This window comes from Chiloscyllium plagiosum, unplaced genomic scaffold (genome assembly GCF_037043375.1).
Source record: "Chiloscyllium plagiosum isolate Xiang-an unplaced genomic scaffold, Cpla_swu_hap1 HiC_scaffold_25, whole genome shotgun sequence".
In the NCBI taxonomy this organism is placed as follows: Eukaryota; Metazoa; Chordata; class Chondrichthyes; order Orectolobiformes; family Hemiscylliidae; genus Chiloscyllium; species Chiloscyllium plagiosum.
This window is the reverse complement of record NW_028270163.1, coordinates 63,176,711-63,204,475: the sequence shown is the minus strand read 5'-3', so window position 1 is coordinate 63,204,475 and position 27,765 is coordinate 63,176,711. Positions and strand designations below refer to the sequence as shown.

Sequence of the window (27,765 nt, the reverse complement as noted above, 5' to 3'; positions counted from 1 at the left end):
CAATGTGGGTAAGTGTGAGGTGATTCACTTTGGTATGAGTAACAAAAAGATGGGGTACTGGGCTAATGGTCGGATACTTGGTAGTGTGGATGAGCAGAGGGATCTTGATGTCCATGTACACAGATCTCTGAAAGTTGCCACCCAGGTAAATAGTGCGGTGAAGAAGGCATATGGCGTACTGGCTTTTATTGGTAGAGGAATTGAGTTCCGGAGTCCTGAGGTCATGTTGCAGTTGTATAAGACTCTGGTGCGGCCGCATCTGGAGTATTGTGTGCAGTTTTGGTCGCCATACTATAGGAAGGATGTGGAGGCACTGGAACGGGTGCAGAGGAGGTTTACCAGGATGTTGCCTGGTATGGTCGGAAAATCGTATGAGAAAAGGCTGAGGCACTTGGTGCTGTTTTCATTGGAGAAAAGAAGGTTTAGGGGTGACTTGATAGAGGTGTACAAGATGATTAGGAGTTTAGATAGGGTTGACCGTGAGAACCTTTTTCCTCGTATGGAGTCAGCTATTACGAGGGGGCATAGCTTTAAATTAAGGGGTGGTAGGTATAGGACAGATGTTAGGGGTAGGTTCTTTACTCAGCGAGTCGTGAGTTCATGGAATGCCCTGCCAGTAGCAGTGGTGGACTCTCCCTCTTTATGGGCATTTAAATGGGTATTGGATAGGCATATGGAGGACAGTGGGCTAGTGTAGGTTAGGTGGGCTTAGATCAGCGCAACATCGAGGGCCAAAGGGGCTGTACTGCGCTGTATTCTTCTATGTTCTATCACACTGTAAACCTTTGCTGTAAATTCTGTGTCTTACAATCGTATTCTCCACAACCACCTGATGCAGGAGCAGTGCTCCAAAAGTTAGTGCTTCCAGATAAACTTGTTGGACTATAACCGGGTGAGGTGTGATTTTTAACTTTGTCCAGAAGCTTCCGCATTGACAGTCTGCACCAGGAGCTTTGGGTTCTGATTCCACCGGCCCGGAGCTGTGTCTTAATCTATCCAAACATTAAAATATAATGTTTCTATCCTCCCAATCCCACTGTTGTAATTTTGTTTCCTCATCTCTGAGACCTGATCAAAATATTTATGAAAATCTACCGTCCAAAGAGCGTCCTTCACCGAGTTGATGATCCTCCAGGCACAGTTGATGTTCCTCTCAGTGTGCGTCCCGGGGAACAGGCCGTAGAGCACGGAGTCCCGCGTCACGGCGCTGCTCGGGACAAACCTCGACAAACACCACTACATTGCTCTCCAGACTTCTTCTGCGTAGGCACATTCCAGAAGGAGGTGTGTGACAGTCTCGTCCCCCCCGCAGCCGCTTCGAGGGCAGTGTGCGGTGCGGCTGAGAGTCCGGGCGTGCATAAAGGATCTCACAGGCAGAGCCCTTCTCACCACCAGCCACGCCATGTCTTGGTGCTTATTGGAAAGTTCTGGTGATGAGGCATTCTGCCAAATGGCTTTGACAGTCTGCTCAGGGAACCACTCGATAGGAACTGCCCTCTCCTTTTCCAGAAGGGTCTCAAGGACACTATGTGCTGTACACTTCCTGATGGACTTGTGGTCAAAGGTGTTTTTCTTCATAAACTTCTCCACGAAGGACAGGTGATACGGAACGGTCCAACTACTCGGAGCGTTCCGCGGCAGCGAGGCCAGGCCCATCCTTCGCAACACCGGGGACAGGTAGAACCTCAGTACGTAGTGACACTTGGTGTTTGCGTACCGGGGATCTACGCACAGCTTGATGCAGCCACACACAAAGGTGGCCATCAGGGTGAGGGTGGTATTGGGTGTATTTTTTCCGCCGTTGCCCAGATCTTTGTACAGCGAGTCCCTTCGGACCCAGTCCATCTTTGATCTCCATATAAACTGGAAGATGGCCCGGGTGACTGCAGCGGCACAGGTTCTGGGAATAGGCCAGACCTGTGCCACGTATAATAGCAATGACAGTGCCTCACACCTGATGACCAGGTTTATTCCCACGATGGAGAGCGACCGTAGCTTCCATCTGCCCAGTTTCTGCCTCACTTTGCTGATACGCTCCTCCCAAGACTTGGCGCACGCCCCAGCCCCCCCCGAACCAAATACCCAGCACCTTCAGGTGGTCGGTCCTGACGGTGAAGGGGATCGAGGATTGGTCGGCCCAGTTCCCGAAGAGCATGGCCTCGCTCTTGCCTCGGTTTACCTTGGGCCCCCGAGGCCTGTTTGAACTGGTCACATATGCACATGAATCGGCGCACGGACAGCGGATCCGAGCAGAAAACGGCGACGTCATCCATGTACAGGGAGGCCTTAACCTGCACGCCCCCACTGCCAGGAATAGTCACCCCTCTCAGGCTCACATCCTTCCTGATGGACTCGGCAAATGGCTCTATGCAGCACACAAACAAGGCAGGAGAGAGGGGGCAGCCCTGCCTGACTCCAAATCTGACTGGGAAGCTATCTGATTCCCACCCATTGATTGAGACTGCACTGACAATGTTGGTGTAGAGCAGTCTGATCCAACTGCAGATTCCCTCCCCAAAGCCCATTTTGGAGAGAACATCTCTCATATACGTGTGTGATATCCTGTCAAAGGCTTTCTCCTGGTCCAGGCTGATCAGGCAGGTGTCCAACCCTCTGTCCTGCACGTAGGCGATTGTATCCCTGAGGATTGTGAGACTCTCAGCGATCTTCCTGCCCGGCACAGCACAGGTTTGGTCAGGGTGAATCACCGACCCCAGAGCAGACCTGACCCGGTTGGCGATTACCTTTGACAGAATTTTGTAATCTGCATTCAACAGTGAGATTGGTCTCCAATGTCTGAGTTCCTCCCTCTCCCCCTTCCGCTTGTAGATGAGGGTGATGATGCCTTTCCTCATGGATTCACTCATGGTACCTTCCCGAAGCATACTGACATACACCTCCAGCAGGTCCTGGCCAATCCAGTCCCACTGAGCGGGATAGAGCTCGACCCTAAGCCGTCGCTTTCGGGAGTTTTGTTCTTTTCGAAGGACTCGAGGGCCTTGGTCAGCTCGTCCAGAGATAGCGGCTGTGGATCATTGGTGCTGGAAGAGCACAGCAATTCAGGCAGCATCCGAGGAGCTTCGAAATCGACGTTTCGGGCAAAAGAGAGATAAGCTAGAGGAGGGTGGGTGTGGGGGTGGGGATAGAATAGCTTAGAGTACAATAGGTCAGTGGGGGAGGAGATGAAGGTGATAGGTCAGGGAGGAGAGGGTGGAGTGGATAGGTGGAAAAGGAGCTGGGCAGGTCGGACAAGTCCGGACAAGTCAGTTTCCGAACAGACCCCACCACCAGGGATATATTTCCCTCCACACCCCTCTCCGCCTTCCGCAAAGACCGTTCCCTCCGTGACCACCTGGTCAGTCCACGCCCCCCTACGACCCACCCTCCCATCCTGGCACTTGCCCCTGCCACCGCAGGAACTGTAAAACCTGTGCCCACACCTCCTCCCTCACCTCCATCCAAGGCCCTAAAGGAGCCTTCCACATCCAAAGTTTCACCTGCACATCTACTAATATCATTTATTGTATCCGTTGCTCCCGATGCGGTCTCCTCTACATTGGGGAGACTGGGCGCCTCCTAGCAGAGCGCTTTAGGGAACATCTCCGAGACACCCGCACCAATCAACCAAACCGCCCCGTGGCCCAACATTTCAACTCCCCCTCCCACTCTGCCGAGGACTTGGAGGTCCTGGGCCTCCTTCACGACCGCTCCCTCACCACCAGACGCCTGGAGGAAGAACGTCTCATCTTCCGCCTCGGAACACTTCAACCCCAGGGCATCAATGTGGACTTCAACAGCTTCCTCATTTCCCCTTCCCCTACCTCACCCTAGTTCTAAACTTCCAGCTCAGCCCTGTCCACATGACCTGTCCGGACTTGTCCGACCTGCCTATCTCCTTTTCCACCTATCCACTCCACCCTCTCCTCCCTGACCTATCACCTTCATCCCCTCCCCCACTCACCCATTGTACTCTATGCTACTCTCTCCCCACCCTCACCCTCCCCTCACTCTCTCCCCACCCTCACCCCACCCTCCCCTCACCCTCACCCTCCTCTCGCTTATCTCTCTTTTGCCCGAAACGTTGATTTCGCTGCTCCTCGGATGCTGCCTGAGCTGCTGTGCTCTTCCAGCATCTGCAGTCATTGTTTTTACCTCAGAGATAGCGGCTGGTCCGGCCTCCCCCGTGTCCCCCCGTGTCCTGTCGTCTAAGACCCCCGTGATGGAGGCCGCGCTGGCGGTCGGCTTCGATCCATTCTGGAATTATTTCATTTAAACCACCCGAACTCCAGCAGCGTCCACGCTCCGGCCGGCACTGAGAAATGGGCGGAGCTATCGGGCCGGGGCTGTCGGGGATTGGCTGGTGCGGCGTCTGGGGGCGGGGCAGGATGGAGAGGGCGGGGACATCGAGGGGCGTGGATTTGGAAGTGGATGGCGTATCAGCGGGCGGGGATTGGTGGACAGGGCGGGCCAATCGAGAGTGCGGAGCTCTGGAGTGAAGCCGTTCTAGAGGGGCGGGGTTTATGGCGGTGGGCGGGGTTATTGATGACGATAGAATGGGCGGGGATCTCGTGGGTGTGTCTCGGAAAGGGGCTGGGCCATCTGGGTGGAGATTGATGGAAGTGGGTGGGGCTAGCGGAGGCGGGGATCGGATGACAAGGCAGGGTTTTCGGTGAAAGCGGGGTGCGGTACAAAGGGCGGAGCTATCAGGTGGTAGGGAAAGAGGAGGGGCGAGGCCATGGTGGGCGGGATTAGAGAAGGGGCGGGTCTGTCCTAGTCGGGTGTTTGGTACAAAGGGCAGAGCTATGAGGACCAGGGTTTGGGGAGAGGGCGGGGTTATCGGACCTGGTGCGCGGTGCAAAGGGCGGAGCTAATAGACAACGGCATCTCTGCCGCGCCCCATAGATATGTCCCGCCCTAGAAAACAGCCAATCACAGATAGAGAGACGGAGCACCGCCCCTATGGTGCTGTGACGTACACACCACGTTACGTAAATACGTCATCGCGTTGCTGAGCGGCTTCTCCCAGCGGCAGCGATGGAGGTGGACGCGGATTTGGGAATTGGTAATGGCCCCGGAACCGGTGATCCAGGGCCAGGTAGCGGCCCGTCACCCGGGGATCCCGGGCCTGACGGCAGGCGAGCCCCCGGGGATGTGGAGCCCCAGCTGGCGGCCACGGGAGAGCCGAGGCCTCCTGTCCCAGCCTCTCCATCCTCTGCAGCATCTCCCGCGCAGTCCCCGGCCCCGGGCAGCCAGCGGCTCCTGTTTGTGGATGACCTGGTGTCCGGCACCTACAAGGGGGCCTTGAGGCACGGCATCGTCGGCCTGATTCACGGCGAGGTCAGCAGCGGCGAGAGCTCGGACACCGACGAAGAGGGCACCGGCCGGGAGCGGCCTCTCAAGAAGGGCTATGTCCGGGTGCAGTGGTACCCAGAGGGTGGCAAGCAGGACGTGAAGGAGATCAAGGTGAGATTGGCATGATGCTGAGAGAGGGGCTGCCGAGGGAAACACTGAAAGAATGTGAAAGGTAGAACCGGGGGCGATTGTTTTAAAAACCCTTATTTTTAAAATGAGGTAAAGGGACACTTGTTCTGAGGGTTAAATGCGTGCAATTCCTTTCCTGAAAATGCAGTGGATACAGCATCTCTAAAGTTTTAAAAGGCGGGGAGGATGGATTTTGATTACCAAGGGAATTGCAGGGATGTAGGGTTGAGGTTAAAATCGGGTCAGTCAAGACTTTTGGAAGGGCCGAATGGCTATCTCTGATTGCATGTTCATGGGGTCCTTAATATGCTTGGTGGGGTATACATGGTAATTCAGCCATATTGAATACCATTCCACTTGTGCAAGGAAATCCAAAATTTTCTCCTTTTTTTAAAATGTTAGACTAGACAGAGTCCACTCTGTTCTGGTTTCAAAGAGATTATGTTCACTACCTCCCTGTCCAATTGTAATAAAGCATTCTGATCATTACTGAGAAAAAAAAATCCACAATTTTTGTTATTTTCTAATGGCTGATTTTTGTGTACCAGTTTTATTGATTTTTCCATTTGTGGAATATTGTACATGTACAATAAAATACAGAAAACTTGGGGGATGGTTGGTTACTGTTGACCAGAAACCTAACTGCTCTGATATGTTCTGTGGGTCTGATATGAATATGTTTAAGACTGAGTAACATGCAGCAATTGACTCACCTGAGTCCTGAAGCTTATCTACTAGTTGTAAATAGAAGCCTGAAATGACACCATTACATAATATCCGCATGCCTGCATACTAGTGATACTCTAAGCTCAACATTGATTAAGCAGACTGCTTTGCCCTGGACAGAGGCCATCAGCCATCTTAAACCGCTGCTCCCTCCACCATGGGTGTGGTGTGACTGCGATAACTTTCAAATATGATATTTTTAAAATGGTTTTCTCCATGGGACAATAAAGTGTAGTTGGGATATTCTACCATGATAGGCAGAGGAACCTGGACTGTGATTCCAGATACAGCAATATAGTTGACTCCTAACTTCTCTCTGGCTTAGGAATGCACTCAGCTATGTAAAACCAATATGGAAAAGTTGATGAAACTCTCCAACTATTCAATGGAATTTAGCACCGGGCAAAAATGTTGATGTTGCCAGTAATGCCCACCAATCCCATGAACAAATAAACTGGCCACCACTGTAGAAACCTGAAAGCAACAACTGTTTGGGAGAACTGTAACATTCCTGTTCAGCTCACTCTGGTCATGAGTCAAGTTGCTTACTTTCAGTTGTCTCTATTGGCACCTTTCTCCGGAATGTGTTTTCACTCAGAGCCAAATCTCTTGCAGTCCGTGAGTTTTTAGTAGATGATTGGGTTTGGCTTTGGCAGAACTTTGGTTGTATCGTCATGTCTTGGTTCGTATTCTTTCAACAATTTCTCCTCCAGCTTCTGTTTGTAGAAATTATTCTCTTGTCTTTATCACCTTCACCTCCAGCGACAACTCCAAGGAGATTATGGATTTCTTTGTCACGAAGATTGAGGCTATGTGGTCAACGTTTGCTGTGTTCTCCCTTCGTGTACCATACAGGGTCAAACCTCCTTGAAGACATATTCCTGACCTAGCTTCTCTCCTTGGGTTTTGTCCCTCGCCCCCTTCGAGTTTTCCATCATTACCCTTCTTAAAACCAACACTTGACCCCTTTGACCTTGTGATCTGATTCCTCCATCTAACTTTGTCTTGCAAGGCAATTGAGCAACTTGGGGCTTTTCTCCCTGGAGGTTAGAAATATTGATAGGGTAGATGCTAAGCAGTGACTCGTTACGTGGGGGATCATAGAAATAGGGGGCACAACTTCAGAATCTAAGAATCTCCAATCTAAGGTTACGAGGGTGAATGCTTCTCTAATATTGTGAATTTCCATCAAAAGGTGTGACAACTTAATTGTTGAAGATATTTAAGACTGAGATGGGGATATCCTGAAACCATAGGGGAGTCGGGGGTTGTAGGGACTGGGTGATTGAGGCCAAGGTCAGATCAGCTATATGATTTTATTAAGCAAGCTTGAGGAACTGTGGATTACTTTTCTGTTTCTTCTGTGATATTCTTTATAGAATCTTTGAATGTGTTGCCACCTCCCAAATCCATGTCCATCTTTCCTAGGTCTCTACGTGTCTCCACCTAGGTTTCTGCCCTGTCGCAATATTGAGATTGCTGTTGTCAAATCATATATTCAAGTGTGTACAAACTTTCCTTCCTTGTCCTTTTCAACCTGTTGCAGCTTTTGATATCATTGATCATGCAATTGTAATGCACTCCTTTTGGATCTGTAAAGACTACCGGTGAACCAGTTGGAATTTTGCAACAGAAAAGCTTCACAGACACTAACTGCGAACAGGTCTCTGATTTTTAAAAATTGAGCTCAGAATCACAAAGTGCATTGGATTGATTTCAATGATCAATCTCTGAATCATACATCCAGGTGTCTACGCTCCTAATTCATTAATGTAGCTACTATCCTATGAAGTCCATGATCTCTAGTGATTTACTAGGGCCTCATTTATCTTGAACTTTTGTTATACCACTTGTCTGTTCATGTTGAACACTCTTTCATTTTGAATGTCATCATTGCGTGACGTCTTTGTGACTGTTTTCAGAAACAATAATACAGAAAATTTCAACGCATTCTAGAAAACCTGATCTCCTCATTGGCGTTAAACGTATCTATACTGGCTGTGCTTTTCATAGACAACAGCTAACTTGACGTGAATTTCTGATGTTCCCTATTTTATTTCCTGTAATGACTCTAGAAATTTTCACATTTGTGAATGGCTGGCTGCCAATAATTTTCTGTTTTTCCCTTTCCTATTTTCTTGAACATGCATAATACATTATTTTTCTTTGGCACACTTCTTCCAATTTCCAGATAATTGACAACTGTCAGCATATTTTGGGATGGACATCATCCCAGTCTGGGTCTTTGTACTTAAGGAGAAAGTGAGGACTACAGATGCTCGAGATCCGAGTAGAGAGTGTGGTGCTGGAAAAGCTCAGCAGGTCAAGCAGCATCCGAGGAGCAGGAAAATCAGTGTTTCAGGCAAGAGCCAATCATCAGAAATGAGGCTTGTGCCAAGAGGGTAGAGAGATAACTGGGTGGGGGTGGGGCGGGGGGGTGGTTTTGGAGGTGGGCTTGCAGGGGAAGGTAGCTGAGAGTGTGATAGGTAGATGGTGATAGGTCAGAGAGGAGGGTGGAACGGATAGGTGGGAAGGAAGTTGGACAAATAGGACAGATTGTGAGGGTGGTGCTGAGTTGGAAGATAGGAACTGTGATAAGATGGGGGAGGGGGAATGAGGAAACTGGTGAAGTCCACATTGATGCAGTGTGGTTGGAGGGTCTCAAGGCAGAAGATGAGGTGTTTTTCTCAAGGTGTAGGGTGGTTAGGGTGTGGCAATGGAAGAGGCCCAGGACCTGCATGTCCTTGGTGGAGTGGGAGGGGGAGTCGAAGTGTTCGGCCACCGGGCAGTGGGGTTGGTTGGCGGTGATGTCCTGGAGAAGTTTCTGAAGCGCTCTGCAAGTAGGAGTCCTGTCTCCCCGATGTAGAGGAAACTGAATCGGGAGCAACGGATACATGTGACATGTGGAAGTGCAGGTAAAACTCTGAATGTGGAAGGCTCCTTTGGGGCCTTGGATGGAGGTGAGGGGGGAGGTGTGGGTGCAGGTTTTGCAATTCCTGTGGTGGCAGGGGAAGGTGTCAGGACGGGAGGGTGGGTTGCTGGAGGACATGGACCTGATTCACCTCCGTTCAAGGCCCCAAACATCCATTAGCATTTTACCTGCACTTCCCCACGTGATCATTTACAGTATCCATTGTTCCCGATGCAATCTCTCATACATGGGGGAGACAGAATGCTTCAGAGAACATCTCTGGACACTCGCACCAACCAACCAACCCCACCACCCCATGACCGAACTCTGCCACCGCCAAGGACATGCAGGTCCTGGGCCACGTCCATAGCCACACCCTAACCACCCGATGCCTGGAGGAAGGACGCCTCATGTTCTGTCTTGGTATCATCCAACCACATGGCATCAATGTGGACTTCACCAGTCTCCTCATTCTCTCCCCCACCCATCCACCTTAAACCATTTCCACCTTTCCAACTCCGCACCATCCTCATGACCTGTCCTACCTGTCCATTTTCCTTCCCACCTATCCACTCTACCCTCCTCTCTGACCTATCGCTTCCCTCCCCTCCCCTGGGCTGGTAACACCAATTGCCCTCTCCTTTTGAATATTAACCTCCCTGTGCAGGCTCTTTGACACTTTCCAGTCCCACTTTCACTAGATTCCGTGAAATGCATGCATTATAGTAAGCATCTCTGTTCCCTTGCTGTCAAGTATGTAATTATACTCCTATTTTGCTATCTTGTTAACATGCATGCAACATAAATGTTTTGCTGTTTCCTTTTGTTCTGTCTGAATCTACTATAGTATATTTACTTTGATTAATCCATGTTGTATTATTTTGTACCCACTTATAATATGCTGCTAATGTTCCTTTCTAATGCTTCTGTCATAATGTGTGCTGTTTGGCTACTTTGAGTAGCCATTAGCTGCTGTTCGTAAAATCACTATGGTGGAAATAAAGAAATTAAATTCTGAATTTCAGCAGGCAGCACCGCTATGATACACTAAACCAAAAAGCTTTGAAATTTCACATTGCCCTGTATAAAGGCAAGGCTGTATCAGACATTCTGTGTAAATGTATCTGATGCAACATATTCCCTCTGGGATAATGCAAATGGTTCTCGGAGTGATGTAATGGAAACTGCTCAATCTACCTTATTGTGGTAATGCTGATTTTGACAGTTACTACTTATGGAATTACTGTACCCCTTTATGAATGTTTACATCTTTTAAGACCCTCTTTAACATTCACCTTTAGACCAACCAATTTTGGGTTGCATGTCATCATATTTGTCTTTTCTTTCATTCAGTGTTGTTTTCTGTTAGTGTTCTTGTAAAGCACATCGAAACATTTTACTGCATTAAAATAGCTCTGTAATGTTATTCTGGTTTCCACATGTGCCCTTGTATCGTGACTGTAAATGAACAAATATTGTGCTGTGAATGTACAGAGATAACTGCATATAATGCAGTTGATATTTGTATTCCTGATTCAGTGCCACTTGCTGGGGATCATGGGCTTGAGCAGCCTTGCACCATTTTAGAAAATATTGAGTCTGAAATAATGACAGTGAAAGCAACATTTTTGGAGATAGCTTGAACTTGTGTACTGTGATACTAATTTAGTCTGTTAATATAACATTATTATTGCTTTTCTGATTTTTATTAGAAAATTTTGTAGGAAAATTGTGGGGAATGGTTTCTAAGATTTCTCAATTTGCATCTGCTTTGCAAATTGATAGTGAACAAATTAATACTCCGTCTTAATCAATTAAAATTGGCATCCTGACCTCAGATTGGAAGTTGGTGCAATGTATTTTCAAAAGTAGTTCCAAATGTCGACATGACATTCTGACTTTGCACTGTTGTCTGTACAACTGACAGTGGTCTTGTCTTAGTGAATGACGACCTATGTTTTCTGACTTATCGAAGAATTCGCTCATTGCCCTTTTCCTGAACATTCTTCTGTGGAACACATGCTAACACTTAGTCTATTTGTTTTATTAGAATTTGAATGTTACTGGCAAAGGCCAGCAGCTGTTGCCCATTCCAAGTTGCCCTTGAGAAAATTGGTGGCAAGCTGTTGGCTTGAATCATTAATGAGCATGTCATGCAGGTACGTCACAGTGCTCAGACCTCAAGAATCCTGACTCCGTCAGTGAATGAACAGCATCATAACTCCTTGCCAGGTTGGTGAATGTCTTGATGGGAACTTACAGGTACAGTAGTGGTATTCCTATGAGTTTTCTGCCTTCTCCTTAGAAGTAGGGATTACTGCTTTAAAATGTGCTGTCAAAGGAGCCTGCAGTAACTGCAGTACATCTTGTATATGGTACAAGTTGTTGTAAGACTATAGTGGTGATTGGGGTCAGGGGTGAGTGGTGAATATTAAATATTCATCAGTATTAATAGGGTTGCTGGTTAATGACCTAATCTACACATTCCTGAACAGTGTAGGCAATTTACTATGACTAATCCACCCAACTTACACACCTTTGCACTATGTTTCATAATGATGCAGAGCTTGAATGTTGTTGGAGTTATACTCATCTGGACAAGTGGTGGTATGCCATCAGACTTTGGATTTGAGTCAAGAGGTGGGTTACTTGCACAGTTCTAATCAGCTCTTTGTAGCCAGTGTTTATATGACTGATCCATTAATGTTTCAGGCTAATGGTTTTGATGGAGAATTTGATGTTAACACTGTTGAAAGACATGGAAAGCGGTTAGATTCCCATGTAGGAAATTATAATTGCTTGGTGCTTGAGTATTGTGAATGTTAAATTTGTGCCCAAATTTGAATGTTCTTCACTGCAATCATCAGTGAATGTGTTGAATAGAAGCTCATTAGTAACATAACTGAAAATGTTTGGACCAAAGATACTGGAGAGTTTCCCCATTATTTCCATTAATTTCAGTTTTACTGTGGTCTATTGATGCCAGTATCAGCTAGAAGTTGCTTTGATGTCGAGGGCAGATGCTTTTAGCTGACCTCTGGAATTCAGGTGTTTCCTCATTTGAGACAAGGTTGAAACAAGGTTTTGGCCAAGTGGCTCTTCTAGATCCTAAAGTGAAAATCAATGTTTCCTTAAATTATACAATCAATTGCTTTGCTTTCTAGAACTGCAGTATCTTTGGTTTGTGATTTTGGGTGGAGGTGGTGCTTGTTTTGCTGAGAGCTGACCCAGCTCTGCTGCATTGAGGAAAGCTGCTGAGCAGATGTGCCACTGTTGTGCAGTGCAGGTTAGAGGAGGAGCCTCTTAATCACACCAGAAGATTGATTCTTCTCTCAGTTGCTGGATGCAGCATTAAAAGCCATCACAGCAAAGGAATCCAATTTTTGGGCCAGAATGGTTTAGCTTATTCCATTGACATTTCCTTTCATCTTGTAGTATTGCAAAAACATAAGCAGTGTTGTTTAACAGGGTGCAAAGATGTCAAGTGATGTAATGTTAAGCCATAGTGTGATGACTTAAAGAATCCAGTAGACTGTAAAACAGTCCGGTGTGATGTGTTTAGGTAGCTGAAATGTAAGTAATATTCTATATAACATGGAATGTGACTGACTATATAACATGGATATAACATGAGCCAAGCACATTGAATTAATGTTCTGATCATTTTGCTTACAGTTTATACAAATGTTGCTGTAAAATTCTCTTGTATCTTATGGTTGGTTTGTTGTTCTATGGAATATTATTGGGTTGGATGTTGGCAGTACTGTTTCTGGTATTGATGTAATATGGTGGCTAATACAGTGTGGTGAGCTACAGCATTTTTGAGCAATGGGCATAGTTAGGGGTCTATAGGAGTACAGACCTTGCCCCTCTTGTGACCTCCCTCTTCATCCCCCTTTTCCATCTTGCGGAGAATGGTTGCTCCATGCCCTCCTGAAATCAATAACCATCTCTCTCATCTTGTCCACGTTCCGAGACAGGTTGCTAGCTCTGCATCCATCCGTTAGACACTGCACTTGCTCTCTGTATGTTGACTCGTCGTTCCTGCTAATGAGACCCACTACAATAATGTCATCAGTGAGCTTCTTTAAAGATATTTTTATTGAAAATTTAACATATATTTTTACAAGTTTGCAAATAAAAAAACAAATATAAACATTGATATACAATTAAATCTTAAATCAAAATTTATCAAACAAAAAAAAGATATCAAGAGAAAAAACAAAACAAAACTCAACTAACTACTAATCTATCCCACAACTAATCAGAGTGTATAATTAAGTCTCTTACATTGTTCAAAGAAGAGAAAAAAAACGACCGATTACACACAAATTGGGTAGTGAGATGCATGCTCGGAATGTATTAACATCAAATCGTAACACAACACGTATTCATGCGGGATTCCGCTCCCGAGGGGCCCCGGACCAGCCAGGTTCGCCATCTCAATTAAATAAAACGAGGAGAAAGTGAGGTCTGCAGACGCTGGAGATCAAAGCTGAAACTTTATTGCTGGAACAGCACAGCAGGTCAGGCAGCATCTAGGGAACAGAAGATTCGACGTTTCGGGCACATGCCCTTCTTCATTCCTGAAGAAGGGCATGTGCCCGAAACGTCGAATCTTCTGTTCCCTAGATGCTGCCTGACCTGCTGTGCTGTTCCAGCAATAAAGTTTCAGCAATTAAATAAAACCCCTTGTTAGGATGGCCGAAATATCTGTATTTATGTAATTCAAGAACGGCTGCCGTATTTTATGGAATAATGCGGTCTTTTGGTGCACCATATTTGTAAGGAGGTCAAGGGGAATATATTCCATGATTAATCTGTGCCAATTCGAAAGTCCAAAGGGGCCCTCAGCCACCCAGTTTACCCAAATATTTTTCCTTACACAGAAAGAGAGAATAGAAAATAATCTTTTCTCGTGCCTATCCAGGGAGGGTAAGTTCGAAAAGCCCAAAAGCAGAGATACAGGGTCCACTCTAATTTTTGTTCCTAAGATTTCTGTCAGAGCACTTGCTACTTTAGTCCAATATCTACGGATCTTATGACAGGTCCATACTCCATGTACAAGTGTACCCACCTCTGTTTTACATTTGGGACACATTGGAGATGCTCCTGCCTTAAATTTTGCCAATCGGTCCGGTGCTATATGGGCCCTATGAAGTATCTTCAACTGAATGGCCTGAGTTCTGTTGCAGATGGTGATTCTCCTGGCGTTTTCCCAAATGTCATTCCACATTTCTATAGAGATTTCCAGTCCCAAATCCTGATCCCATGTTTAAGCAGATTGTCCATATCTCCCGATGCTTCATCATGTAATAAATGATAAATAGTACTGACGGAAGATACCCCCATTGGCCATAGCACTCTACGTTCTCTATCTGATTTATAAAGACTATCTAATAATGTAGTCGTCTTCTGCGTGTAGTCTCGAATTTGGAAGTATCGAAAGAGGTCTCCATTAGGTAATCCAAATTTCTGACGCAGCTGTTCAAAAGACATCAGGACCCCTACTTTAAACAGATCCCCTAAACATGAGATACCCTTGGATCTCCAGAGTTTGAAAGTGACATCTGTAAGCCCCGGTTGAAATCCCCATGCTCCCACGATCGGAGCATAGGGGGATGTTTTATGTGAGTTGCCCTCATTTAGCCGCATTATATTCCAAGTTTTAATTGTGTTTAGTATTATAGGGTTTTTACATTGATCTGTGATGATTTTCCTCTTATCTGAAAATAAAAGGTTAATAAGTGGGCATTTTACTTGAGAGGCCTCTATGTCCAGCCAGATTAGTTGCGGGTCAGACAAGACCCAATCAGCTATGTAACTTAATAGGGAACTTAACTGATATTTCCTAAAATCTGGGAAATCCAATCCTTCCCTTGCCTGTGGAAGCTATAGCTTCTTTAGCTTAATGAGGGGCCGTCTATGATTCCAGATAAAGGAACCCAACCAGCCATATAATTTACGTAGTGCCAGCCTCGACAGCATCACCGGAAGCATTCTCATAGGATATAGGAGACCAGGCAGGACGTTCATTTTAATTAGTGCTATTCTACTCAGCCAGGAAATTGGAAGGTCTCCCCATTGCTGGAGGTCCTGCCTTATCCTTTCCAGTAAATGTACAAAGTTAGCCTTGTATAACTGACCAAATACTAGGGTAATAAAAATGTCTAAATATAAGAAACCCTCCAGGGACCACTGAAAGGGAAAGTGGGATCCGTCCAATCGGTGGGATATGCTAGCAAGGCCACCCATTGGCATAGCCTCTAATTTTATAGCCTGAAAATACACTAAATATATTAACTTGGATTAAGCGAGGCATGGACATCAAAGGATTACTGAGAAATAGAAGAACATCATCTGCATAAAGGGCAATTTTATGTTTACCTGTACCAATCCTCGGGGCCGTTATATTAGGATCAGCCCGTATCGCTTCTGCTCGTGGCTCGATTATTAGCGTAAATAGCAATGGCGAAAGAGGACATCCCTGACGGCAGCCCCTACCCACACTGAAGCTATCCGAGCCTAATCCATTGGTAATCACAACTGCTTTGGAATCACTATACAGTGTTGAGACCCATTTGGTCAACACCTTTCCAACGCCAAATCTTTCCAATGTGAAAAACAAATAAGACCATTCAACCCTGTCGAATGCCTTTTCCGCGTCTGAGATTACTACACCTGGTATCTTTCCCTGATAGCAGGCTTGGATCACATTCAAAACCCTTCTAATATTATTAGATGATCTATGGCCCTTAATAAACCCCGTCTGATCCTCCTTTATAATATGTGGCAATACCCTATCTAGCCTCAATGCTAACGTTTTAGAGAAGATTTTAAAATCTACATTTAGCAAGGATATTGGCCTGTATGATGCACAATCTTCTGGGTCCTTTCCTTTTTTTGAGGATGAGAGATATTCGCCTCTTTCAGCGAAGGCGGGAGACAACTCTGACTACATGTCCATCAGTGGACCAGCCAATATTCCTGTAAATTCTTTATAGAATTCAGTTTGAAAGCCATCTGGGCTGTGCGCCTTACCGCTTGAAGTTGCCTGATTGCGTCAAGTATCCCTTGGGTTGTTAGGGGAACATTCAGGACCGATATCTGTTCCGGAGTTAGGTCCGGAAAGGTCAGGTTTTTAAAAAATGACTGCATCCTCCCAGCTCTGTCTGCGCAATCCTGCCATTTATATAAATCAGAATAAAATTTTATAAAGATTGCATTAATCCTTTTATGATCATGAGTCAAAATACCCGTACTTTCCTTGATAGACGTGTTTGAGGGGCCTTGATAGACGATAGTTTGAGGGGCCTTCTTTTTCTTTGCGAGAAATGCCAAGTATCTACCAGGTTTATCGCCAAATTCATATAACCTTTGTTTTGCAAATAATATTTCCCTCTTTGCCATTTGGGTAAGCGTGGTGTTTAGTGCTGTCGTAAGGGCCGTAATCCTTTAATTTGATGATAGCAGATCTGTCAGCGTATGCTGTTTCAGCCGCTTTTAAGCGAGCTTCAAGCAGACGCTGTTGTTCTCCCTTTAATTTTTTCTGGGTCGCTGAGTATGAGATGATCAAACCTCGCACGTAAGCTTTGATGGTCTCCCACATCATTGATGGGTTGCTAGTCGTACCTGAATTAATTTCTAAAAAAGTTTTAAATTCTTGAGAGAAGTACTTTACAAATTTACTATCCTTCATCAGAAAGGGGTCCATACACCAATGACGGGGGGGAATGTCTCATTGTTCCTTGTGTTGATTTCCATATATAGCGTGATTGGAAATTGCTATACTGCCTATTTTACAGGATGATATGAATTTTAAAAAATCGAGGGGGCAAAAAACATATCGATTCTGGTATGACATTTATGTGGATTGGAGAAAATAGAAAAATCTCTGCCCTGTGGATGGAAGCATCTCCATACATCTTCTAGTCTGAATTCTTTATTCAAATCCACCACTTGTCTAGATCTGGGAGATATTCCTGCAGCACTCTTGGGAATCCTATCTATTTCTGGGTCCATAATACAATTATAGGGGGAGATTTTAATTGTATGACGAGCACTGAGAGCAATCAATTTTGAGAAGGCTCCTGTTATAAATGTAAAAGGATGTACTGGGGGGGCAATACAAATTTAAGATCCCATATTCCTCTCCATGTATAAGGGCTTTAATCAGAATATATCGTCCGGATTCGTCTTTTATCTGATTTAGAATTTTGAAAGGGAAATTCTTCCGAATAAGAATAACAACTCAAAGTTTGTGAGAAGATTTGTAGCTCGGGTGCTCGTTGCTGTGGTTCTGTTCGCCGAGCTGGAAGTTTTTGTTGCAAACGTTTCATCCCCTGTCTAGGTGACATCCTCAGTGCTTGGGAGCCTCCTGTGAAGCGCTTCTGTGGTGTTTCCTCCGGCATTTATAGTGGCCTGTCCCTGCCTCTTCCGGTTGTCAGTTTCAGCTGTCCGCTGTAGTGGCTGGTATATTGGGTCCAGGTCAATGTGTTTGTTGATGGAGTTTGTGGATGAGTGCCATGCTTCTAGGAATTCCCTGGCTGTTCTTTGTTTCGCTTGCCCTATAATGGTAGTGTTGTCCCAGTCAAATTCATGTTGCTTGTCGTCTACGTGTGTGGCTACTAGGGATAGCTGGTCGTGTCGTTTCGTGGCTAGTTGATGTTCGTGGATGCGGATCGTTAGCTGTCTTCCTGTTTGTCCTATATAGTGTTTTGTGCAGTCCTTGCATGGGATTTTGTACACTACATTAGTTTTGCTCATGCTGGGTATTGGGTCCTTCGTTCTGGTGAGTTGTTGTCTGAGAGTGGCTGTTGGTTTGTGCGCTGTTATAAGTCCTAGTGGTCGCAGTAGTTTGGCTGTCATTTCAGAGATGTTCTTGATGTATGGTAGTGTGGCTAGTCCTTTGGGTTGCGGCATGTCCTCGTTCCGTTGTCTTTCCCTTAGGCATCTATTGATGAAATTGCGAGGATATCCGTTTTTTGCGAATACCTTATACAGGTGTTCCTCTTCCTCTTTTTGCAGTTCTGGTGTGCTGCAGTGTGTTGCGGCCCTTTTGAATAGTGTCTTGATGCAACTTCTTTGTGTGTGTTGGGGTGGTTGCTTTCATAGTTCAGGACTTGGTCTGTGTGTGTGGCTTTCCTGTGTACCTTGGTGGTGAATTCTCCATTTGGTGTTCTCTGTACCCTCACGTCTAGGAATGGGAGTTGGTTGTCCTTTTCTTCCTCTCTTGTGAATCGGATTCCTGTGAGTGTGGAGTTGATGAAGTGGTGTGTTTTCTCTATTTCCGTGTTTTTAATGATTACAAAGGTATCATCAACATTTCTGACCCAGAGTTTGGGTTGAATTTGTGGTAAGACTGTTTGTTCTAACCTTTGCACCACTGCTTCTCTGGCTGTGTCTCTGGCTTGTGGGTTGTTGACTGGTGATCTGTATCTGACACATGGTGGAAGGATTCGATTCTTTCGGCATTCATGCAGGAACCGGAGTTGTTCGTATGTGTCGCTTAGGCAGTTAGCGCAGGATTCCCATTTCCTGGCTTGTCGTAGATACAGACCACCAGTCAACAATCCACAAGCCAGAGACACAGCCAGACAGAACGGACTCAGGATGATCCAGGTAATGATTACAGACGCTCACAACAGACTTCACAGATACAGACAAGAAATTGCGCGCCAAAAGTAGTTAAATTTCAAAAACCACTAATCAGGAATGGACCCGGACCATAGAACAGGCTGTCACCATAGGACAGGACAGAACAGGACCACACACCGCAAAAAAACGGCACTAAAAGAAAAAATGGCCAAACTAACGCACAACAAAGAGGACACCACAACACACACCTGGGTTAAAAACCTCTCCCGCAGACAGCTCACAGACACGGAAAGAACAATACTGGCCAAGGGATTCAACTACAACCACAGGGACGCCAAGACAGCAGACTTCCTAGCAGCACTAGAATGCACACTCAGGAACAATGGACTGACAGAAGAGACACAACAAACAGCGAGACAAAGTATTGTACCTCTGATAACAAGGAAAAGACAAACACATAACCTCAACACCAAGGAGAGGGAAGCACTAAAATCACTAAGAAACGATAAGAACATCATCATACTACCAGCAGACAAAGGCAGAATGACGGTCATCCTGGACAAAGCAGAGTACATCCAAAAAGCACAACAACTACTTGCAGATACCAACACCTACCAAAAGAGGGAGTCTGACCCCACCCCATAGCTCACCAATAGGATAAACAACACACTGAGGAACCTACAAAAAAAAACAGACAGATAACCAGGTCTGACCTACAAAGAATGAAACCTGAAAGCAACAACACCCCCAGATTCTACGGACTACCTAAAGCGCACAAACCAGACATCCCGCTCAGACCCATAGTATCACTACCAGGGACACCATCACACACAAACTGGCTAAAGAACTACAGCAGAAACTGAAACACCTGATCAGCGGATCCAGGCACTCTATACAGTCAACACAGGAATTCTTGGACATCAGAAATATACACATAGACAAGGAAGAACCGTTGGCAATGATCTTTTCGTCTCATTCGACGTAAGCCCTAGCCAGAGAAACAATAGCCAACCTGCTGAACAGGCATAACAGACAACAGGACGTTGAACCCATCAACAAAGACGGCATACTTAAACTACTGGACTTGTGCCCCACAACACACTTCACATTCAGACAACAACTCACCAGAACGAAGGACCCGATACCCAGCATGAGCAAAACTAATGTAGTGTACAAAATACCATGCAAGGACTGCACAAAACACTATATAGGACAAACAGGAAGACAGCTAACGATCCGCATCCACGAACATCAACTAGCCACGAAACGACACGACCAGCTATCCCTAGTAGCCACACACGTAGACGACAAGCAACATGAATTTGACTGGGACAACACTACCATTATAGGGCAAGCCAAACAGAGAACAGCCAGGGAATTCCTAGAGGCATGGCACTCATCCACAGACTCTATCAACAATCACATCGACCTGGACCCAATATACCGGCCACTACAGCGGACACTGTAAACGAATATTTTTTCGACGACCTCGATTCTCGAGGTCGTCAGTGTGATTCTCTAAGGTCCGGACTTGCTGTTCGAGAGTCCGGACCCGATCCACGGCCGATTCTGCTGTAGTTTCGGAGGTCGCGGCCTTTAGCTCCGTCCCTCCGACTCAGCGCTCAATTTCCTTGATGTCTCGGTCGTGCTTTTGTAGCGTGACTGAGAGTGAGTCCCATCTGCTCCGGGACTCTTCAATGAAGACGTCAATCTTCGCATCGAGTTTAGAGATTATTTCCACGAGGCTCGCTACTGTAGGTAAGTCCTCCGGGGCGGCTGTGGACACCTCTGCTGCGGCTGGAGAGGGTGGGGGAGGGATTCCTGCCTGCTGAGAACTGTGGGCTCCCTTCCCTTTTCGTCATTTTTACTGGAGATTAGAACATAGAACAATACAGCACAGAACAGGCCCTTCGGCCCATGATGTTGTGCCGAATATTTGTCCTAGCTTAAGCACCCATCCATGTACCTATCCAATTGCCGCTTAAAGGTCACCAATGATTCTGACTCTGCCACTCCCACAGGCAGCGCATTCCATGCCCCCACCACTCTCTGGGTAAAGAACCCAACCCTGACATCTCCCCCCTTACCTTTCACCCTTCACCTTAAATTTATGTCCCCTTGTAACACTGTTGTACCCGGGAAAAAGCCTCTGACTGTCTACTCTATCTATTCCCCTGATCATCTTTTAAACCTCTATCAAGTCACCCCTCATTCTTCGCCGTTCCAATGAGAAAAGACCTAGCACTCTCAACCTATCCTCGTACAATCTATTCTCCATTCCAGGCAACATCCCTGGTAAATCTCCTCTGCACCCTTTCCAAAGCTTCCACATCTTTCCTAAAATGAGGCGACCAGAACTGCACACAGTACTCCAAATGTAGCCTTACCAAGGTCCTATACAGCTGCAACATCACCTTGAATTCAATCCCTCTGCTCATGAACGCGAATACACCATAGGCCGCCTTACAAGCTCTATCCACCTGAGTGGCAACTTTCAAAGATCTATGAACATAGACCCCAAGATCCCTCTGTTCCTCCACCTTACTAAGAACCCTACCGTTACCCCTGTATTCCGCATTCTTATTTGTCATTCCAAAATGGACAACCTCACACTTGACAGGGTTGAACTCTATCTGCCACTCCTCAGCCCAGTTCTGCATCATATCCAAGTCCCTTTGCAGCCGACCACAGCCCTCCTCACTATCCACAACTCCACCAATCTTCTTGTCGTTTGCAAATTTACTGACCCACCCTTCGACTCCCTCTTCCAAGTCATTAATAAAAATTACAAACAGCAGAGGGCCCAGAACTGATCCCTCCGGAACTCCACTTGTAACTGGGCTCCAGGCTGAATATTTACCATCTACCACCACTCTGACTTCAACTGGTTAGCCAGTTCTCTATCCAACTATCCAAACTTCCCACTATCCCATGCCTCCTGACTTTCCGCATAAGCCTACCAAACCTTATCAAATGCGTTACTAAAATCCATGTACACTACATCCACTGCTCTACCCTCATCCACATGCTTGGTCAACTCCTCAAAGAATTCAATAAGATTTGTAAGGCAAGACCTACCCCTCACAAATCCGTGCTGGCTGTCCCTAATCAAGCAGTGTCTTTCCAGATAATCATAAATCCTATCCCTCCGTACCCTTTCCATTACTTTGCCTACCACCGAAGTAAGACTAACTGGCCTGTAATTCCCGGGGTTATCCCTATTCCCTTTTTTGAACAGGGGCACAGCATTCACATTCTCCAGTCCCCTGGCACCACCCCCATTGACAGTGAAGACGAAAAGATCATTGCCAACGGTTCTGCAATTTCCTCTCTAGTTTACTACATAATCCTAGGATATATCCCGTCAGGCCCGGGGCACTTGTCTATCCTCAAGTTGTTCAAAATGTCCAACACATCTTCCTTCCTAACAAGTATCTCCTCTAGCTTACCAGTCCGTTTCACACTCTCCTCTTCAACAATACGGTCCCTCTCATTTGTAAATACTGAAGAAAAGTACTCATTCAAGACCTCTCCTATCTCTTCCGACTCAATACACAGTCTCCCACTACTGTCCTTGATCAGACCTACTCTCGTTCTCGTCATTCTCATGTTTCTCACATACGCATAAAATGCCTTGGGGTTATCCTTGATCCTACCTGCCAAAGATTTTTCATGCCCTCTCTTAGCTCTCCTAATCCCTTTCTTCAGGTCTCTTCTGGCTATCCTGTATCCCTCCACTGCTCTGTCTGAACCTAGTTTCCTCAACCTTGTGTCGGCCTCCTTCTGCCTCCTTACAAGACATTCAACCTCCCTCGTCAACCAAGGTTCCCTCGCATGACCATCTCTTTCCTGCCTGACAGGTACATACATATCAAGGACACGTCGTATCTGTTCCTTGAAAAAGTTCCACATTTCATCGACATCCTTCCCTGACAGCCTGTGCTCCCAATTTATGCTCCTCAGATCCTGTCTTGCAGCATCGTATTTACCTTTCCCCCAATTGTAAAACCTGCCCTGTTGCACGCACCTATCTCTCTCCATAACCAAGGTGAAAGTCACAGAATTTTGGTCACCATCACCAAAATGCTCACCCACTAACAAGCCCATCACTTGTTCCGTTTCGTTACCAAGTACCAAATCCAATATGGCCTCCCCTCTGGTCAGGCAATCTACATACTGAGTTAGAAAAGCTTCCTGGACACACTGCACAAACACCGCCTCGTCTAATCTACTTGATCTAAAAAGCTTCCAATCAATATTTGTGAAGTTGAAATCGCCCATGACGACTACCCTGTGGCTTCTGCACCTTTCCAAAATCCGTTTCCCAATCTGTTTTTCCATATCTCTGCTGCTATTGGGGGGCCTACAGTAAACACCCAACAAGGTGACTGCTCCTTTCCTATTTCTGACTTCAGCCCATACTACCTCCAAAGGCAGATCCCCCTCGAACTGCCTTTCTGCAGCCGTTATACCATTTCTAATTAACAACGCCACCCCACCCCCCCCTGCTTTTTGTATCACCCTCCCTAATCTTACTGAAGCATCTGTAACCAGGAACCTCCAACAACCATTCCTGTCCCTCTTCTATCCACGTTTCCGTGATGGCTACAACATTGTAGTCCCAAGTACCGATCCATGCCTTAAGTTCACCCACCTTATTTCTGATACTCCTTGCGTTGAAGTATACGTACTTGAACCCATCTCTGTGTCCGCAAGTATTCCCTGTCAGTGCTACCTTCTCCACAGCCTCCCTACATTCTTGGACCTCCTGAAAAACAGCTAGCCTCCTTGCTGGACTACAAGTCCGGATCCCATCCCCCTGCCCAAATTAGTTTAACCCCGCCCCCCCCGAAGAGTGCTAGAAAACCTACCTCCCAGGATATTGGTGCCCTTCTGGTTCAGGTGCAACCCGTCCTGCTTGTACAGGCCCCACTTTCCCCGGAATGCAGTCCAATTGTCCAAATACCTGAAGCCCTCCCCCCTACACCATCCTTGCAGCCACGTGTTCAACTGTGCACTCTCCCTATTCCTTGCCTCACTATCACGTGGCACTGGCAACAACCCAAAGATGACGACTCAGGCTGGAAGCTAAAAGCTAGGACAGACAATCTCCCTGAGCTCCTGAATGACCTCCCCACCCCTCTTCCTACCTATGTCGTTGGTGCCAATGTGCACCACGACTTCTGGCTGCACACTCTCCCCCTTAAGGATTCTGAAGACACGGTCCGAGACATCTCGGACCCTGGCACCCGGGAGGCAACAGACTAACCGAGAGTCTTGCCCATGTCCCCAGAACCGCCTGTCTGTCCCTCTAACTATAGAGTTTCCTATAACTAGCGCTTTCCACCTCTCCCCCTTTCCCTTCTGGGCCTCAGAGCCAGACCTTGTGCCAGAGACCCTTTCACTGCAGGTAACCCCTGCTAGGCTGTCCCCGTCTCTCTTCCCCCCCCCCCCCCCCCCCAAACAGTATCCAAAGCGGTATACTTATTGTTGAGGGGAACGAACACAGGGGATCCCTGCACTGCCTGCTTCCTCCCCTTCCCACCTCTAACTGTTACCCAGCTACCTCTGTTCTCTGGCATAGCTATGTCCCTGTAGATAGATAGCTTCTATCTATCACCCTCTCTGAATAATCCTCAGTTCATCCAACTCCAGCTCCAGTTCCCTAACGCGGTCTGTGAGTAGCTGAAGCTGGCTGCACTTCCTGCAGGTGAAGTCGGCAGGAGCATCGGTGGTCACCCCTACCTCAAACATTCTGCAGGAGGAACATTCCACTGCCTGCGCTGCCATAACTCTACACTTAGTCTCCAAAACAAGAACACTAAGTAGCTTACCTGTTCAGCCGACTGAGTCCTTTTGTTTTTCAGGTTAGAGGAGGAGGGAGGGTGGGAGACACTACATGTGTCGTGTCTCGGGTTCCTTCTCCACTCAAACTACTTACCTTCCCAGAAGCCTGTGTTGATGACTTCCGGGTTCCCGTTCCTAGTTGAAAAAAAAACACAGACTGCGAAAAGAAAAACGTTAATTTAAACGTTAATTTAAACGTTAATTTAAACGTTAATTTAAACGTTAATTTAAACGTTAATTTAAACGTTAATTTAAACGTTAATTTAAACGTTAATTTAAACGTTAATTTAAACGTTAATTTAAACGTTAATTTAAACGTTAATTTAAACGTTAATGATTAAATTGTTTAAATGCAGTACTAAACAACTAATAACATTAAGTGAAAACTATTTTGAATGATTTGGTGAGTGTGGTGGGGTGGGTGACCCACTTTGCCCAAGTTTTGGGAGGAGCACTATAGACTCAGATTTGCTGGGTCGCCGCCATCTTGGATCTCCCTGTCATCAGTGAGCTTAATGATGTGATTTGAGTTGTGCATCGCTGCACAATGAAGCAGAATGAACAGCAGTGGACTGAGCACACAGCCCTGGGGGCCCCCTTTACTGTGTAATGGTGTTGGAGATGCTGTTCCGATCCGGATTGACTGAGGTCTCCCAGTCAGGAAGTCCAGGATCCAGTTACACAGGGAGGTATTTAGGCCCAGCAGTCTGTTTATCCAATCCAATGTCTAGGAATTATTGTGTTGAATGCAGAGCTGAAGTCTATGAAAAATAATCTGATGTAGATTTCCTTCTCTGGGTGGGTGAGGACCAAATGGAGGATGGTGGCAATGGCATTATCTGTTGAGCAGTTGGGACGGTATGTGAATTGTAGGATGTCCAGTGAGGGGGCAAGCAGGTTCTTAATACGCCTCATCACGAGCCTCTCTGAACACTTCATGGTGAGCATTAGCACAACGGGGCGGTAGTCATTGAGACAGGATGCCGAAGACTACTTCAGCACAGGGATGATGGTTTTTGCCTTGAAGCAAGTTGGAGCTATGGTGCAGCTCCGGGAGATATTAAAGATGTTCGTGAGAACATCCACCAGTATGTCAGAGCATTCTGAGCGCTCTGCCAGGGATGTTATCCAGTCCAGCAGCGTTGTCTCTGCAAAGGATTTTCCTCATGTCGACCGTAGTAAGGCACAATCCCATGTCATTGGTGGGATGGGTCTTCCTCGCTGCCATGTCATTTTGTGCCTCAAACCATGCATTGAAGTTGTTCAGCTCAATCTGGGTGAGACGCATCACTGGCACAAGCAGGCGATGCTGTTTTGTGGTTGGTAATACCCTTTCACATGCTCCGCGAATTGCCGCTGTCCAACAAGAGGGCAAAGTATACTTGACCTCACCTGCTCCAATCTGCTGGCTGCAGATGCATCTGTCCATGACAGTATTGGTAAGAGTGATCACCGCTCAGTCCTTGTGGAGACACTGTCCCATCTTCACATTGAGAATAGCCTCCATCATGTTGTGTCGCACTATCATCATTCTAAATGGGACAAACTTTGAACAGATCTAGCAGCTTAAGACTGGGTATTCATAAGGCAGTGTGGGCCATTAACAGCAGCAGGATTGTTTTCCAGCGCAACCTGTAATCTCGTGGTCTGGCATATCCCCCACTCAACCATAACCATCAAGCCAGGGGATCAACCCTGGTTCAATGGAGAGGTGTAGGAGGGCATGTCAGGAGCGGCATCAGGTGTACCTGAAGATAGGATGTACCTGAAGCCACCAAACCATATAAGTGGCAAGTGATAGACCGAACTAAGTGAACCCACAACCAATGGATCAAATCTAAACCCTGTAGTCCTGCCACATCCAGTCATAAATGTTTTAGACATTAGATTACTTTCAGTGTGGAAACAGACCCTTCAGCCCAACAAGTCCACACTGACCCTACGAAGAGCAACCAACCCAGATTCATTCCCCTACGTTACCCCTTCACCTAACACTGAGCAATTTAGCATGGCCAATACGCCTAACTTGCACATCTTTGTGACTGTGGGAGCACCCGGAGGAAACTCACGTAGACACGGGGCGAATGTGCAAGCTCCACACAGTTGCCCGAGACGGGAATTGAACCCGGGTCTCTGGCGCTGTGAGGCAGCAGTGCTAACCATTGTGCCACCGTGCTGCCCTTTAAGTGGGCACTTTGCAGCATCCCACCTTCAGTGATTTATTTACAAATATCCATGTCCTCAATGATGGCAGTGCATCAGTGCAAACGAAAAAGCTTATGCTTTTGCCACAATCTGCAGCCAGAAGTGCCATGTGGATAATCTGACTTGGCCTCCTCCAATGGCCCCCAACATTGTAGATAGCAGTCTTCAGCCAGTTCGATTCACTCCACTTGATATCAAGAAACTGTTGGAGACAATACTGCAAAGGCTGTAGGCTCTGACACCATTCTGGCAATAGTACTGAAGGATTGTCCTCCAGAACTAGCTCCTCCCCTAGCTAAGCTGTTCTAGGGCAGTTGCAACACTGACATCTATCTGAAAATGTGGAATATTGACCAGTATAGAAAAAGCAGGACAATTTCAATCCAGCCAATTACTGCCCCACTAGACTGCGCTCAAACATCAGTAAGGTTATGGATGGTGTCATCAACGGTGCTGTCAAGCAGCAACTGTTCACCAACAACCTGCTCAGTGATACCCAGTTTGGGTTCTGCCAGTGTCACTCCGCTCCTGACCTCATTACAGCTTATTCCAGACATAGACCAAAGAGCTGATTTCCAGAGGTAAGGTCAGTGATAGGCCTTGACATCAAGGCTGTATTCAAATGTGTGGCATCAAGGACCCCTACCAAACTGGAATCCATGGTTATTATGGGGTGAAGTCTCTGGTAGTTGGAATTATTGCTGGCACATAGAAAAATGGTCATGGTTGTTGGAGGTCAGTCATTGCAGTTCCAGGGATCTCTGCAAGAGTTCCTCAGGGTAGTGTCCTAGGCCCAACCATCTTCATCTGCTTCATCAATGACCTTCTATCTATCAGGTGAGAAGTGGGGATGTTCTCTGCATGATGTTCAGTGCCATTTGTGACTCCTCGGAGGCTGAAGTGGTCCATGTTCAAATGCAACAAGTTCTGGGCAAGGCTTAGGCTAACAAATGGCAAGTAACATTCATGCCACACAATGCCAGTCTGACTACCATCAT

The 27,765-nt window shown here is 46.5% G+C and overlaps 1 protein-coding gene and 1 long non-coding RNA gene across 5 annotated transcripts in view; one reads left to right on the top strand and one right to left on the bottom strand.

Moving 5' to 3' along the window:
• LOC122562368 (uncharacterized) overlaps positions 1–4,275 on the bottom strand; it is a 54,272-nt gene extending 49,997 nt beyond the window's left edge. Inside the window, exon 1 of the long non-coding RNA XR_015761446.1 lies at positions 4,153–4,275. This is a non-coding gene — a long non-coding RNA (uncharacterized LOC122562368). The remainder of the gene's footprint in view (positions 1–4,152) is intronic.
• A 736-nt stretch (positions 4,276–5,011) lies between these two features.
• Positions 5,012–27,765, top strand: part of ube2o (ubiquitin-conjugating enzyme E2O) — a 174,447-nt gene continuing 151,693 nt past the window's right edge. For 2 of the 4 annotated variants that reach the window (XM_043715201.2, XM_043715200.2), the window contains exon 1: positions 5,018–5,463. In XM_043715201.2, the coding sequence (XP_043571136.1) occupies positions 5,035–5,463 (429 nt within the window). In that variant the 5' untranslated portion in view covers positions 5,018–5,034. Of the gene's footprint in view, positions 5,464–27,765 lie in introns of all 4 variants that reach the window. The other 2 variants (XM_043715203.2, XM_043715202.2) reach the window with 2 other exon arrangements.